The sequence below is a fragment of the Poeciliopsis prolifica genome, unplaced genomic scaffold (assembly GCF_027474105.1).
Source record: "Poeciliopsis prolifica strain line A6 unplaced genomic scaffold, Auburn_PproV2 SCAFFOLD198, whole genome shotgun sequence".
NCBI classification, from domain to species: domain Eukaryota; kingdom Metazoa; phylum Chordata; class Actinopteri; order Cyprinodontiformes; family Poeciliidae; genus Poeciliopsis; species Poeciliopsis prolifica.
Window position 1 is genome coordinate 14164 of NW_026562573.1, and position 15968 is coordinate 30131.

At 43.4% G+C, this 15968-nt stretch overlaps 1 protein-coding gene across 1 annotated transcript in view; it reads left to right on the top strand.

Annotated features, from left to right (window-relative positions):
* LOC129356828 (netrin receptor DCC-like) overlaps positions 1-15763 on the top strand; it is a 29455-nt gene extending 13692 nt beyond the window's left edge. Inside the window, exons 7-10 of the mRNA XM_055026379.1 lie at positions 678-827; positions 2651-2953; positions 9295-9443; positions 13091-15763. Coding sequence (XP_054882354.1) covers positions 678-827; positions 2651-2953; positions 9295-9443; positions 13091-13180 — 692 coding nt within the window. The 3' untranslated portion in view covers positions 13181-15763. The remainder of the gene's footprint in view (positions 1-677; positions 828-2650; positions 2954-9294; positions 9444-13090) is intronic.
* The last annotated feature ends 205 nt before the right edge of the window (positions 15764-15968 follow it).

Sequence of the window (15968 nt, forward strand, 5' to 3'; positions counted from 1 at the left end):
GCTAAGCTGCTTCTGAACGATCTGATTGGACGCTGGAAAAGACTATTGTTGTGTTCAAACAACAGTAGTTTGAACGCAGACTATTGTTGTTAGCTTTTAGCACAACACAGTTGTTAGCTGCTACTGTGTTAGCATGTAGCAGCTAACAATCCAGATTTCTAAAGAAGCTCCGTGAATGATCAGGGCTTCCTGAAACACTTTAAGAACAGATTAAAAACTTCTACTCATGTTTTATTTATCTAATAATTTAGCAGCAATTTGAAAATGTTTTATTTTTTGACTCTGCTCAGTTAAGAATTTTAGAAGAGTTTTATAGCTAAATATGTTATTAGTGAATAGTTTTAGCTTTTAGTGAGCTGTTCCCACTGCGGGTTATTCTCGACCTGATGGAGCCAGATGTTCCTTCATATGACGTTACAGAGACTTTTATCATGATCAACAAGGTTCACTTGGTATCTAAAATTCCTGATCAAATGTTTCGAAAGCTTAGGAGTAGAGAAAATAGTAGAAATTATTTTAAATAAATATGAAAAATATTTAAATGGAAAGTAGCACCGCCTGTCCAGACAGTTGGACTGAAAGCTAAAGTTATGCTAAATAGTGCGCTAGCTGTTCCTTCTGCTGTGTTGCTAATGCTGTCCAGTTTGGCTAATAGCGTCTTCCTGTTTGTGTTCCAGCTGTGGTCAGCGCCATCCCGGTTTCTACGCTGGAATCCTCTCAGTATCCGGGGATTCTGCCGTCACCGTCCTGCGGCTTCACGCACAACAAGTTCAGCCTCAGGCCCATGCCGTTCCCCAGCCTGACGGTGGACAGAGGATACACAGCAGGTACCCAGATACACACCACAATACACACCGCAATACACACCACGATACACACCGCAATACACACCACGATACACACCACAATACACACCACAATACACACCACGATACACACCACAATACACACCACGATACACACCCAGATACACACCAACACACACCACGACACACACCACAATACACACCACGATACACACCACACACACCAACACACACCATGATACACACCACGATACACACCAACACACACCACGATACACACCACGATACACACGGGTACCGACACGTGAATTCAATCATCTCTACAATTATGCAACCTTACGTCTTTGAAAAGCAGGAGTGGAGCTTCCTGCACGACCAACAAGAATGCAGCAAGTGGTTTCTGGATGTTAAGTCTTTTCCAGAGCATTGTGCAGAGCATACAGCGGTAAAACCAGCTGACCAAAGGTGCTGGAGCTCAGCTGGAGTTGCTAGGTAACGGCACAGTGTGACTCACCAACCTGGAGGTTTTCTGAAATAGCTGGAAATAGCAGGTAGAAGCAGTGGAAACTCAAATGTCTCTTTTCTTTAATCCTCCAACAAAACAATCAAAACAATCTGAGCTGTGGACAGAAATGACTAAATGAAACCTTTCATTCGTCCATTTTCAGGTCAGATTTACCTGCTAATATTAAAACGTCTCCAGCTCCCTCTGCTCTGATTTCTTTCTGCTCTCCTTAATCCTGGTTTTACTGCCAAAGCAGCAAGGAGGTGGGGAGCAGCAATTCAGTAATTGATTAATTCCTGCTTGGCTCGTGTCAGAGCGTTAACAGCAGCGCGGGGAGGCGGAGAGGCTTCAGAGTCATCGAGTCAGGAGGGCCGATCGCTGCTGGCAGAGCAGACAATCACAGCCGCTAACGACGCAGCCGCTAACAATCACAGCCGCTAACGACGCAGCCGCTAACAATCACAGCCGCTAACAATCACAGCCGCTAACAATCACAGCCGAGATATGGTGAGAAACAGACGAAACGCAGAACAAGGGGAGATTTGAAGCTACAGTTTTCTCTTAACTACTGAGTCAGAATTAGAAACTTTATCCTGCGAAGCATCAAAAAGTTTCTGCTGGTCTGAGTCCCGGCTGTCATCATGGTGACGGGGAAGCGCTAATGGAGATCAGGTCAGCCTTATTATCTCTGATCTCTTCATTAGAAACATTCACAGGAAAATAGGTTTTAATAAAACCTTTAAAAAACTTTTGAACTGAAATGTTTCACTGAAACCAGCAGAAATTATGGGCTTCAGAAAAAACTGCTCATAAAAACGGATACAAGGTTCTGTTGGCCCGGTTCTGTAGGCCCGGTTCTGTTGGCCCGGTTCTGTTGGCCGGGTTCTGTTGGGGGTTTTCGTGGGTTCTGGTGTTGAATCCTGATGGTGCCGTTGTTGTTGGTTGCTGTGGGACAGAAAAGAAAACCTGCAGAGGTTTTGAGTTTTTCTGAAACCTTCGTCTCCAGGTTTCATGTGGTTGTGCAGCAGCAGCGTTCAGCCGGCAGCAAGAGGCTGAAATTACAGCCTGATGTTTCCTGTAGAGATTTATTCAGAGTGTGAACATTTCCTCTCTTCCTGCTGCAGGAACCATTTTCCTCTCGTTTCTGTTGGTCATGAAGCGTCCAGATTAGTCTTTGTTTACATTCAGCCTCTTTGTGCTGCATCCAGAGCGCGGCGTCCAGAGCGCGGCGTCCAGAGCGCCATGTTTGATGTTTCTCAGAGAGCGTTTCTCCACCAGACAGTCGCTCTAATTGAACTCTTCTTCTTCTTCTTCTTCTTGTGTTTCTGTTTCCTGTCAGCGATGCCGTCGGACTCCTCCGCCGCCCCCCTGCTGCAGCAACAGGCTCCGCCCCCTCCGGCCGCCCCGCTGCTGCCCGGCTCTGCCGCTCCCGCCGCCGACCTGGCCCCCCCGGTGGGGCCCGTGCCCGGGGCCGCCGCCGCATCGGGCCCCTCGGAGGAAGCCCAGGCGGCGGCCGCGCGCAGCATCCCTACGGCCTGCGTCCGGCCCACGCACCCCCTGCGCAGCTTCACCAACCCGCTGCTGCCGCCGCCGATGGGAACCATCGACCCCAAGGTCTACACCTCCATGCTGCCGCAGGCCAGTGAGTACCGCCCCCTGCTGGCAGGGCAACACTCGGCTCCAACGTTCAGATCGTTAAAGTTACACTGAAAAAACAAAATATCATTTTGTTCTGATTTATTCAAACTGAAAGGAAACTTTTTTCAGCTCAACTTGAGTTATTTTAGGGGTCAAAAGTTGAAACACTTCAGATTCTGCTGATATTTGGAGTCGATGATCTGATTATGATTATATTTAGTAAAATCTTCTCGTCTTCTCGTTTTTGTGGCCAGCGCCTCGGGCTGAAGCATAGTTCTGTCTCAGCAGCTCAGACGTTTCATCTCCTCGTCCCATAAAAAGAGAAAACGTTTCGTCTTCAGCAGTTTGTCTCTGATTCTTGTTCAACTCCAGGATGATGCAACATGAGAGCAAACATCTTCTGGTCCAAACATGAAACAGACCCACATCCAAAGACATGCAGCTTCTGTTTTACAGAGTCATCGCTTTAATCGGCTTTTCTGCTCTTTAAGGTGTGAAATTGGCTCAGGTCAGATCATTTTAATAAGCGCCCTGCTGTAATTCCTCACAGGAACCAGAGTTTCTGTTTGTCTGCTTAAATAAAAGGAATCCGTTTTTCTGCGGCCGGCTGCTCGTTTTCTGTCATATTTCACATTTCAGGCTGGATCCTCTGCTTTCATATTTACTCAGGGAAGCTGAATGCATCGGCCCCAGGCTGTTACACACACAGTGTGTGTTTGTATATCTTTAATACGCTGTAACCGGGCCTGACATTCGCCGGAGGGATGGAGGATCCGACCCGATCCGCCTCAGTTCTCCCTCTGCCATATTGTTACCTGTCTGTCTGTCTGTCTGTCTGTCTGTCTGTCTGTCTGTCTGTCTGTCTGTCTGTCTGCGCTCATGTCCAGCCGCTGCTGCAGCCTCACATTAAACCTGACAGACACTTGACCTGCAGCAAGCCGCCCTGCTGCAGCAAGCCGCCCTGCTGCAGCAAGCCTCCCTGCTGCAGCAGGCCTTCATAGGAAACAAAGTTACTCCAGGGTTTTGTTTTAGAACTAAAGCTAATTCTAGTCATTTAACTTACGGAAATTTGTGCAGATATTTTTGTTTAATATAACCCGGGGTCATTTTGGTACATTATTGTCAAACTGTTTTACGTAAATGCTCTGCTTATATTCCCTGTTTGTTTTTTTTCTCGTAATTTAAACTGAATCTGGTTTGAACAGAAGAATCAAATCTTTGGACACTGAAATATTTCCATCTCTACAGTTTATGAAGCTCTGAAGATTCATGGATGATGAGTTACGACATCATTTAATTTCACTTTATCCCCATACAGTTCTACTGCCCCCTAGTGTTCTACTGCCCCCTAGTGTTCGGATAGACCGAACACTAGGGGCAGTAGAACAGCTGCAATGTTACATTTCTATAGATCTTTTTATTTTGACTGCAGCTAAAAGCTAAAAACAGAAACAAACTGTTCGTTATGGTCTGTGTGTGTGTGTGTGTGTGTGTGTGTGTGTGTGTGTGTGTGTGTGTGGTGTGTGTGTGTGTGTGTGTGTGTGTGTGTGTGTGTGTGTTTCTATCATTTCTGTGTTTACATGCTCAGGCTGCCTCAGATCATTGATTTTTAGCTCCAGGAAACTTTTCACTCAGAGACTGTAAGCCTGAGGCAACAGGAGCCAGAGAGCAGGACTCACTGTTCCCTCATCGTTCCCTTACTGTTCCCTCATCGTTCCCTCACTGTTCCCTCATCGTTCCCTCACTGTTCCCTCATCGTTCCCTTACTGTTCCCTCATCAGGAAACTTTTCACTCAGAGACTGTAAGCCTGAGGCAACAGGAGCCAGAGAGCAGGACTCACTGTTCCCTCATCGTTCCCTCACTGTTCCCTCACTGTTCCCTCATCGTTCCCTTACTGTTCCCTCACTGTTCCCTCATCGTTCCCTTACTGTTCCCTCATCAGGAAACGTCACATTTAATCAAAGCCTGAAGCTAAAACTAGCATCTATGCTAACGGACTAGATCGTGTTAAGCTAGTTAGCATAAACACTGATGTTGTTTCCTTTCTTCTTTCCTTGCTAGTTAGTTAAACTCAGTTGTTTGTAATATGTTGACATTTATTTTATGACACATTGAATGAACAAATAATTACAGAAACTTTTCATAAACGTGAAGACGATGAGGAAAACAAAGACCAGAAAGCAACAAGGATAATAAAACTAAAACCATTTAGGTCACAGGATAAAAAAAAGAAAAATAATCATCTTTACGTTTATTTAGTTCATTTTCAGTCTTTTTTCTCCTCCGACATAAAAACTGATTCCAGTTCATATTGAACCGTATCAGTAGCAACCATTTGAGACGAGGATGTTTATTATTGGTGACATTATGAGAGACTACTATGTATCGCTGTATATTATATCAATTGTTCATCAGACTATGAACAATTGTCTTATCCGTAATTTACATAAGGAACAAAATGGTTCCTTATGTAAATTAATTAAAGAGGAAAAACATTCAGGAAATACTGACGTTTCAGAAAAACTCATCGTTTTTTTTTTTTACTGTATTTAAACAAAAAATCTAAATATTTTGGTCATTTTCAACTTTTCCATAAACAGGTAAAAAAAACCAAGAAAAACACAAATTCAAGACAAAACTATTACAGATATACATCAACAATATCTCAACTTAAAAAGTATAAACCAACAGAAAGTAGAGGCATAACTTTATTTGTCTTTCATTTTATTTATAAGCAGCTGAATATTTCCTGTATATTTTACTAAAAATTCAGTTTAAACATTTATTATTAAATGTAAACATTTTCTTCCACACCTGAATCATGAATGCTGTGAATCTGGACAAAATGTTTGTTATTAATCCCAGTAATGCGTCTCTCTTAACTCATATTTAACTCTCAACTCATGTGAAAAGTAAAAATAGAGTTTAGATGTGTGAGCGTTTAAAACGAGCTTTAATTTGACTAAATAGCACTGAAACTACCTTTAGTTTTTCATAAAGTTCTACCGGCCGTCAGCATGAGGGACATTTTCCTGACATGAATAAAATGAACTTCCTGTCTGCAGGTTTGACTCGGTCCAGTTTAAAAGAGGGACAATAATAGTTGAGATCTCTTCTGCAGCCGTGACTCAGCTGAATTGATCTGAACGAACAGTTCACGGCTCCGGGCTGTAACAGGATTGTCCTAGTCGATGTCCGGCTCTGAGGGGAGGCGGCCGGAGGCGGACTGGTCCACCTGTGACGGACGTTTTCAGCTCCATCGCCTGCAGGAAAACAAAAATAAACGTGTCGTCGCGACAGAAATGCCACCGGCAGACAATAACGACTCTCCACCAAAGTGACCCGTCAGGACTGATCAGTGGCCTATTCAAAGTTCATCTCATGTTTTCCACAAAGTCATTCTTAGATAATCAGATTTTAGTTTGCTCCGTTCCCCCCAACTCAGCGTTTACACTCACACAGGAAAGTAACTGCAAGTAGATGTGTTACAACCGTACATCTTTGAAAAGCATTAGTGGAGCCTCCTGCACAACCGACGAGAATGCAGCAAATGGTTTCCGGATCAAATCAACATCAAACACTTGTCTTCCACAGCGCACTGCAAAAACACTAAAACTCACCAAGTATTTTTGGTCAAATATCTTATTTATTGAACCTTTTTGTGTTTTTGCACAACCCTGTCGGGGTCGCTAGGTAACGGCGCAGTGTGACTCAACAATGGGAGGTTTTTGAAACGATTTCCAACATAAATTATCTTGATAAAAATCTTCTGGATGTTTTTTTAAGTTGTTTTAGAAACAGTTGAAAACCAAGATGTGGATTTTGCTCTCTGTGGTTCCCTTCGTGAGACGAGGAGATTTTATGGCGGTACAGGAAAATGAACAGATCGCAGACGACGCAGGACGGCGGCTCTCAGGGGAAACGTTGAAACGAAGCCTGCAGGTGGCGCTGTGACCTCCAACAGTCCAGGCTGGGAATCGAACCTGGGACCCGGTTGCTGCCAGGCAGTTCCAGCAGTCGGAGGGCGAACATCGAGACGAACAGCCGGGAAATGAAAAGTAGGTCACGAGCGAAACAGAGACGGCGGCGTGAAGCGGAGACGAGTCGTCCTCCAGAGACGAGACGAGACGTCTCCTCAGAAACGTTTCATCTGCAGCTGGATCAAAACGCTCTGAGGATCGATACCGGCTCTGACTGCGACCCCAAACACACACACACACACACACACACAGACACACACACACACAGACACACACACACACACACACACAGACACACACACACACACAGACACACACACACACACAGACACACACACACACCCCCACACACACACACACACACACACGCGGCGCTCTGATGGAACCTGGTGGGCATTTCACACCTTCCTCACCTGTCAGGTTGAACCTGAAGCTCCGGTTCACCCTGAGCCCCTGAAGCTGCTCAGTCTCACCTTCACATCGTTCAGACGCTGAAACCCAAAATGCTTCACTTCTCTGGAAAAGTTGTTTCCTGGAACTTTTCAGAGCTTTTTGGCAGAAGTCCATCTTGACCTCCATACATGTGACTTTAACTTCCGTGTAGTGAAGAAGTTTGACTCCAGAGACGCTTCATCTCAGATCCACTTGTCAGTTTTTTCTTGCAGAATTTCAGCTTTTCAAACTCAGAAATGTTTTTGTTTTTGGCAGAAATTCCTGGTTGTTTTTGGACCTGCAGCCTTCCTGATATGTTGAGGAATAATTCATATTCAGATCCAGGAGGATTTGGGACAACAAATCAGTTTTAACGATCAGCTTCAGTAAAACTGATTCACTTGGTGTTTGAGTTCAACACTCCGACATCAGTTTCCCTTGCAATGAGGTCACTGGTGCAGCAAAGACAAAGATCCCCCTGGAAACAGATTATTGGTAACATGTTCCCAGGTTTCCAAATAAAATCTGGTGTTCAGGAAACATCTTGCAACAGAAAAGATGAGATGGAGAATGTTTGTGTTTCTCTGATAAACTGACCAAACGTCGTCCAGAAGCTTCTGCTGCTAAAAGCTTCTGTAAGTTGAAGTGAATCTGTGAGTTGAAGTGAATCTTTGAGTCCGTTGAGGAAACGCAGCTCTGGTTCTGATCCGTCTGTTTCTGGCTCTGCTGCCAGTCGAGTCGCTGCAGGTGTTTTGTTTAGCAGAATGGATGTTTATTGATTAGCAGCAGAGAGCAGAGTGATGGGGGACATTGTTGGCCCCAGCAGGCCTCCGTACTGGAGGAGGCTGTGGAGAATATCCGTCTTTTGGGTCCATTTTTCTTCTAAATGTTGCTGTTCTTTCAGCTCGCTCCCCCAGCGGATTAAAAGTGGCTCCGTCTGGTTGTTTGTTTCCTTTTCTTTGAAGCATTGATCCGACCCGCTTTCTTTCTCTCTGCTCATGTGAGTTTTGATCGTTTCTGTGAGCGGATGCTGCAGCAGCAGACGGCCTCTGAATGACTTCTGCTGCTCTTCGTTTCCATCGCTTAGTTGCGTGTAAAGTTGTCATTTAGCGGGTCGATGGCGGCCGGGAGTCATGAGGTCAAACTATTCCTGTCAGCAGCTGAAAAGGTCGTCGATACTCAAGTTTCACCATCCAGCAAAGATTGACCTGATTATGAACAAACGCGTCGATGTTTGATGCTTCATGACTTCAGAAAAACAATGGAAGACAAAAATCTGGATTCTGGAACGAATATATTTGATTTTCCTGGTTTTATTGTAGTTCTGCTGACGACCCGGTTTGGCCCAAACTTCTGCTTTAGTCTATGATGAATAAATAAAATCTGGACCTGAATAAAAGGAACATTTCACGTGTTTTGCGTTGGAGATCTTTGCCTCTCACTGCAGCTGGTGCTCATCCTGTCTACAGCCGTAACTTCCTGTCCGCCATCATCAGTGACGTCATCATTGGCTCTGATTAGACCCCAGAAACATCCTTGATTGGCCTCATCAGCGCCGCGGCCATTAAATTCACTCTTTTCTTTTGAAGTCATTGATGATTCTGACCTGCAGCTGAAATGATAGACAATCTCTTCTGTTCCGTCTTTAAAATCTTGATTATGAAACAGAAAATGTGGTGAAGATCGATCAGAATTTATCTCCTTTGGGTCTGAACCGCAGTTTGAGCCCAAACCGAACCGGGCCCAAACAGAACCGGGTTCAAACAGAACCGGGCCCAAACAGAACCGGGCTCAAACAGAACCGGGCCCAAACAGAACCGGGCTCAAACAGAACCGGGTTCAAACAGAACCGGGTTCAAACAGAACCGGGCCCAAACAGAACCGGGCTCAAACGGCCTGTCAGTAACCCTGAACGTCTCGGTTCTGTTCCAGGTGCCAGCCTGCCGAAGCCCCAGGTGAAGACGGCGTCTCTGGGTCAGGCCGGGAAGGCCCGCTCCCCTCTGCTGCCCGTCTCGGTACCGACGGCGCCGGACCTGCAGGAGGAGGGCGGAGCCAAGCCGCAGGAGGATTCAGCCGCCAACGTGAGTCTGAGGCAGAACCAGCGTTCAGAACCAGAACATTTAGTCCAGGAAGTTTCAGCAGGTTCTGCATGTTTTAACCAAACACATAAAATAAGATTTAAACACAAACTTTCCTCAAATCAGCACAAAAAAAACAACGAGTTCAGGAAATAAAGCAGAAAGAAGCAGGAAGGAAATTCAATCTCAGAATTTAAATTGTGACTTTATTTTCTGTCGTATCAGCGCCACTTTATCTGCTCACAAAATGACTTTTTTCTTGTCATTTATTTTGGTATTTTTATGATTTTATTCTTTTATTTTCTAAAATCAGAATCCTGTCATCCATGTATGAAACAAACAGTTTAGTTTCTGAAAAGCAGTTTATCAGGCTGAGCTCTGGCCTAAACAAAGTAAATGACTGACACAAAGCAGACTTCTCTGCTCGGCTGCTGATTGTAGGACAAACTCAGAGTTTGATCTGCAGATTCCTCCAGTTTTAGCAGGAGAGTTTTTACTTTTAAGGCTCTTCATGCGACTGTCAGCGTCTGGGATTCAGCAGAACAAACCGACGATTCCTCCTAAAACTGAGGAAGAGACGGAAGCAGGACGACAAAAACCTGAAGAGGAAAAACTGCAGAGCGAGACGACATGATGGGCAGAGAAACAGAGAAACAGGATGGATTCAGGTTTCAGGTTTAACTCCCATAAAAACTGAGAAACGAAAGATAAACGATGGAGAAACGAAGGACGGCGAGACAGACGGAGGACAGGAATGTCAGCGTCTCCGAGGGAAGAAGGGATGAGATGAACGACAGCAGACGATGCGGAGCGATGTCGGACGTCAGGAGGTGTCACCACGGCAACCGGAGGAGGAGAGGAATTATGAAACCACCAGGTGTCGCCATGGCACCAAGGAGGAAAGAGGAGGAGGAAGAGCTGCCACGGCGACAAGAACCACACACACACACACACACACACACACACACACACACACACACACACACACACACACACACACTGATACTGAATAAATACAATATAGATGTAGATTAACTAGATTCCAGCACATCTAAAGGTTTCACATCACAGAGAGGATTTCTGCTTTCCTGCTGTTTTACAGAACAATCTGAAAAGTGCGGCAGGCTGCTTTATTCTCTGACCAAGAGTGTGAGCCAGAATCAGAGATCATTTTAAAAATTAAGAGAATAAAGTCGGATTATTAGCAAAATAAAACAAAATGTATAAAGTCAAAGGACAGACGGACGGATGTTTCTGTTCTCCTGGCACTGAAACTTTAAGAAAAGTCCAGATTTTAACATTCTTGTTTCTGTTGAGCAGTTATTGTCCAAATGTCACGTTGCCTGATGATCCGTGGAATAAATTAATCAGTTTTCGCCGACCAGGAGTCGATGTGACACCTCCATGTTGGTTCTTTAAATCCTCCATGTTGGTTCTATAAATCCTCCATGTTGGTTCTTTAAATCCTCCATGTTGGTTCTGTAAATCCTCCATGTTGGTTCTTTAAATCCTCCATGTTGGTTCTATAAATCCTCCATGTTGGTTCTATAAATCCTCCATGTTGGTTCTATAAATCCTCCATGTTGGTTCTATAAATCCTCCATGTTGGTTCTTTAAATCCTCCATGTTGGTTCTATAAATCCTCCATGTTGGTTCTTTAAATCCTCCATGTTGGTTCTATAAATCCTCCATGTTGGTTCTTTAAATCCTCCATGTTGTTTCTATAAATCCTCCATGTTGGTTCTATAAATCCTCCATGTTGGTTCTAAATCCTCCATGTTGGTTCTATAAATCCTCCATGTTGGTTCTTTAAATCCTCCATGTTGGTTCTATAAATCCTCCATGTTGTTTCTATAAATCCTCCATGTTGTTTCTATAAATCCTCCATGTTGGTTCTATAAATCCTCCATGTTGTTCTTTAAATCCTCCATGTTGGTTCTATAAATCCTCCATGTTGGTTCTTTAAATCCTCCATGTTGGTTCTATAAATCTCCATGTTGGTTCTATAAATCCTCCATGTTGGTTCTTTAAATCCTCCATGTTGGTTCTATAAATCCTCCATGTTGGTTCTTTAAATCCTCCATGTTGGTTCTATAAATCCTCCATGTTGGTTCTTTAAATCCTCCATGTTGTTTCTATAAATCCTCCATGTTGGTTCTATAAATCCTCCATGTTGGTTCTATAAATCCTCCATGTTGGTTCTATAAATCCTCCATGTTGGTTCTTTAAATCCTCCATGTTGGTTCTATAAATCCTCCATGTTGTTTCTATAAATCCTCCATGTTGTTTCTATAAATCCTCCATGTTGGTTCTATAAATCCTCCATGTTGTTTCTTTAAATCCTCCATGTTGGTTCTATAAATCCTCCATGTTGGTTCTTTAAATCCTCCATGTTGGTTCTATAAATCCTCCATGTTGTTTCTTTAAATCCTCCATGTTGGTTCTATAAATCCTCCATGTTGGTTCTTTAAATCCTCCATGTTGGTTCTTTAAATCCTCCATGTTGGTTCTATAAATCCTCCATGTTGGTTCTTTAAATCCTCCATGTTGGTTCTATAAATCCTCCATGTTGGTTCTTTAAATCCTCCATGTTGGTTCTGTAAATCCTCCATGTTGGTTCTTTAAATCCTCCATGTTGTTTCTATAAATCCTCCATGTTGGTTCTTTAAATCCTCCATGTTGGTTCTATAAATCCTCCATGTTGGTTCTTTAAATCCTCCATGTTGGTTCTATAAATCCTCCATGTTGGTTCTATAAATCCTCCATGTTCTATAAATCCTCCATGTTCTATAAATCCTCCATGTTGGTTCTATAAATCCTCCATGTTGGTTCTTTAAATCCTCCATGTTGGTTCTATAAATCCTCCATGTTGGTTCTTTAAATCCTCCATGTTGGTTCTATAAATCCTCCATGTTGGTTCTATAAATCCTCCATGTTGTTTCTATAAATCCTCCATGTTGGTTCTTTAAATCCTCCATGTTGGTTCTTTAAATCCTCCATGTTGGTTCTATAAATCCTCCATGTTGGTTCTGTAAATCCTCCATGTTGGTTCTATAAATCCTCCATGTTGGTTCTATAAATCCTCCATGTTGGTTCTTTAAATCCTCCATGTTGGTTCTTTAAATCCTCCATGTTGGTTCTATAAATCCTCCATGTTGGTTCTATAAATCCTCCATGTTGGTTCTATAAATCCTCCATGTTGTTTCTATAAATCCTCCATGTTGGTTCTTTAAATCCTCCATGTTGGTTCTTTAAATCCTCCATGTTGGTTCTATAAATCCTCCATGTTGGTTCTATAAATCCTCCATGTTGGTTCTGTAAATCCTCCATGTTGTTTCTATAAATCCTCCATGTTGGTTCTTTAAATCCTCCATGTTGGTTCTGTAAATCCTCCATGTTGTTTCTATAAATCCTCCATGTTGGTTCTATAAATCCTCCATGTTGGTTCTGTAAATCCTCCATGTTGGTTCTATAAATTCTCCATGTTGGTTCTTTAAATCCTCCATGTTGGTTCTATAAATCCTCCATGTTGGTTCTATAAATCCTCCATGTTGGTTCTATAAATCCTCCATGTTGGTTCTATAAATCCTCCATGTTGGTTCTTTAAATCCTCCATGTTGGTTCTTTAAATCCTCCATGTTGTGTTCCAGGTGTATGAGCAGGACGACCTGTCGGAGCAGATGGCCAGTCTGGAAGGACTGATGCAGCAGCTCAACGCCATCACCGGCTCCGCCTTCTAACCGCCACCTGGCCCGGACCGGACCGGACCGGACTGGCCCTTTCTCAGCCACGGACCGATCTGCTCTGACTGACTGGTTGCCCAGATCTCCATCCGTTTGGTTTTGCTGGTCTGGGCTTTGAAAGGGAATAAACTGTCCAGCATCAGGAACTGGACCGGCTGCGGCCGATTCCAGGCGTTCAAACTGAAACCCTCTAGATTCTCCAACCCAGACATGAACTGAGAGAAACCCAAACGCCTCCACACAGGAATATCACCGCAAAGATTCTCCGTTTCTCCTGTTTGTGGTATTTATTAGCATCGTCTCCTCTGAGTTTCAGACTCAGCTACTGTGACCGAACCTCGCCGACTTTCCACCGGTGGAAATATTCCTTCATCAGAACGTTTGCAGAACGTTTGCAGAACGTTTGGAAACCTGCGATTCAGAAAGCGAAACATCTTCAGCCAAAGTTTCACTGACACACGATATTTTTCACATGGACCTAAAGTTTCCCATCATGCCTCGCTGTCGGTTTGTTCTCCTTCATTTCCGTTTGCCAACACAAAACAGGAAGTCCTGCGGAGCGTCAGCCGTCCATCTGCTGTGAGCGAAGGATCGAGAAGGAAGTCTGACCCGACGTTAGCCGTTAGCGACATTAGCTTGTGTTGCGTCTGACCTTAGGAAGCTTATTGTGAATATCTTTGTTTTTGCTGCTTGTTTCTGTCCATCAATCAGTCCAGAGGTCGAGAAGAAAAAAGGAAAGAAAACAAAATCAAATTATTAGTAAAAGAAGAAACCGTCTGGATTTTAGTTGCAACATTATTTCTGACGGTTGGAAGATGTTGGACAAAGTGACAGTTCACCGATTCAACATTAAAGTGATTCAGCTGAAGAAACATCCTGGTATCCGTAGGCAACGCTAATGCTAACACTAGCATTCGACTGTTAGCACTAGCACGCTAAAGATCTGTCAGTAATTCACTACAGACTTAGTCTTAGCCTGCTAACAGTGATGCTAACTCTTAGCAAAGGCAGTAACATGCTAACAGTTAGCATAGTGAAGCGAGGAGCCGTCACTTTTCCCGCCTTTTTGTCCTGTTGCCTAGCAACCGTGACGCACTGAACACAAGCTGCTAAAAACGGAGCCAGAACTTTTCCAGAGTTTCAGTCGTTTAATCCGTTTAGTGAATTAAATTTGAAACAGAAACATGTGAAACAGAAGTGACCCATGTGAATCATTCAGCTAATTCAGCCTGAATGAAACATGAACCAGCAATACAACAATACATCTTTATACATAAGTCCAATAAGTTCAAGGTTTCCTGATCATTCTGACCAATAACAGGTCATGAATCTGTTCATGTGAACAGTTCTTTGCTTTAAGGATCCAGATTTAGATGAACTGGTTCATCTGCTCTGTGTTGGTTGTTTCCTGTCGTTCTGTTTTTATCACTCTGGGATTTTTTTCTGTTTTTATTTGTTTTGAAGAACCAAACGAACACGACTGATCAAAAAACCACCAGCTTCACTTTGAGTTTCATTTTGTAGAAAAAGACAAAAAAGTTACAAAAAGACAAACATAATCCTGAAAAAGTCTATTTTTACATTCAGTGTCACGGCGCAGATCAGAGAGCAAAGAAAAGTCAAGAACTAATCAACATGACACTCAGTAATTATCTGGTGTGAAACAGCTGCGTTTTCATTACAGGAAGTAGATTAAACGGTGAGACGACGACGTCGCGCAGCGGACAGGAAACTTCCACCAGTCACTTTCCATTTATCTGTTCTGACCTTCAGAGCTTCAAAGGTCAACAATTTAAAAGTTTGAAACTAGAAAATGAATCTGAGATTTTCCTCAGAAATCTTTTAGAAAAACATTTTTTTAATCAAATGTCATAATTTGGAAAAAGTTTATGTTTTTTGGTGGAAGTTGTTGCTGTGGCTCTGATGCGCCGACGGTTCTGGTTTCCAGAGGGAATCTGTGTTTAGATAGTGAATCATCCAGGACAAGATGGAGGACGGATGTCGATGTAGGTTTAGACGAGTTGCAGTTTGTAAAAGAGGAAAGTTTAGTGAAGGTGTCAGGAAGGCGAGCAGAGCGGCGTACACTGTGAAAACTCAGCCGGCGGCTGATGGCTTCTGGGTCAGCATCTCCTTCATCTTCTCTCGCTGCTGCAGCAATCCACTTCCTGCCGCTCTTCCTCACATCCTGAGAGGAAGACTCCGACTCGCCGCCCGATCGAACGGCCGGCAGGACCAGCTTCCTTTGACCTGTGCTAATCGGCAGGAACGTAAACTGACCAGTCGTCCACCAGCGCTGGGGGTAAAACGGGCCTCAGGCGGCTCTTTATTTGCCTCAGGCGGCTCTTTATTTGCCCCGGCCGCCATCTTGACGTTTATCTGCTTCCTGCGCCGACGGTCCAGGCTGTGAATTTATTACTGGGACGTTTCCACCGTTACCGTGGCAGCCAGTCCCGGGGCGGCGGGGTGAAAAGGTCGAGAAGAACCAGGATCAAACTCAACATCCAGCAGGTGGAAATAAATTGGACTTTTTGAAATTTTCTGTTTTTAAAAGTCAAATTTGTTTCATTTTTAAAAACCCAAAAAATTCACACAAATTTTTTTCTATAAAATTTCTGAGATTAATTTCAAAATTTGAGTTTTTCTCACAAATTTTTGTCTTTCAAAACTTTGACATTTTGAAATTGATCTCATAAATTTTCTGATACTGAAGTCAAAAAAGTTTTTAAGTTTTTTTACTTTTCAAATTCTGAAATTTGAGATTAATTTTCATACTTTTTGTGTGAAA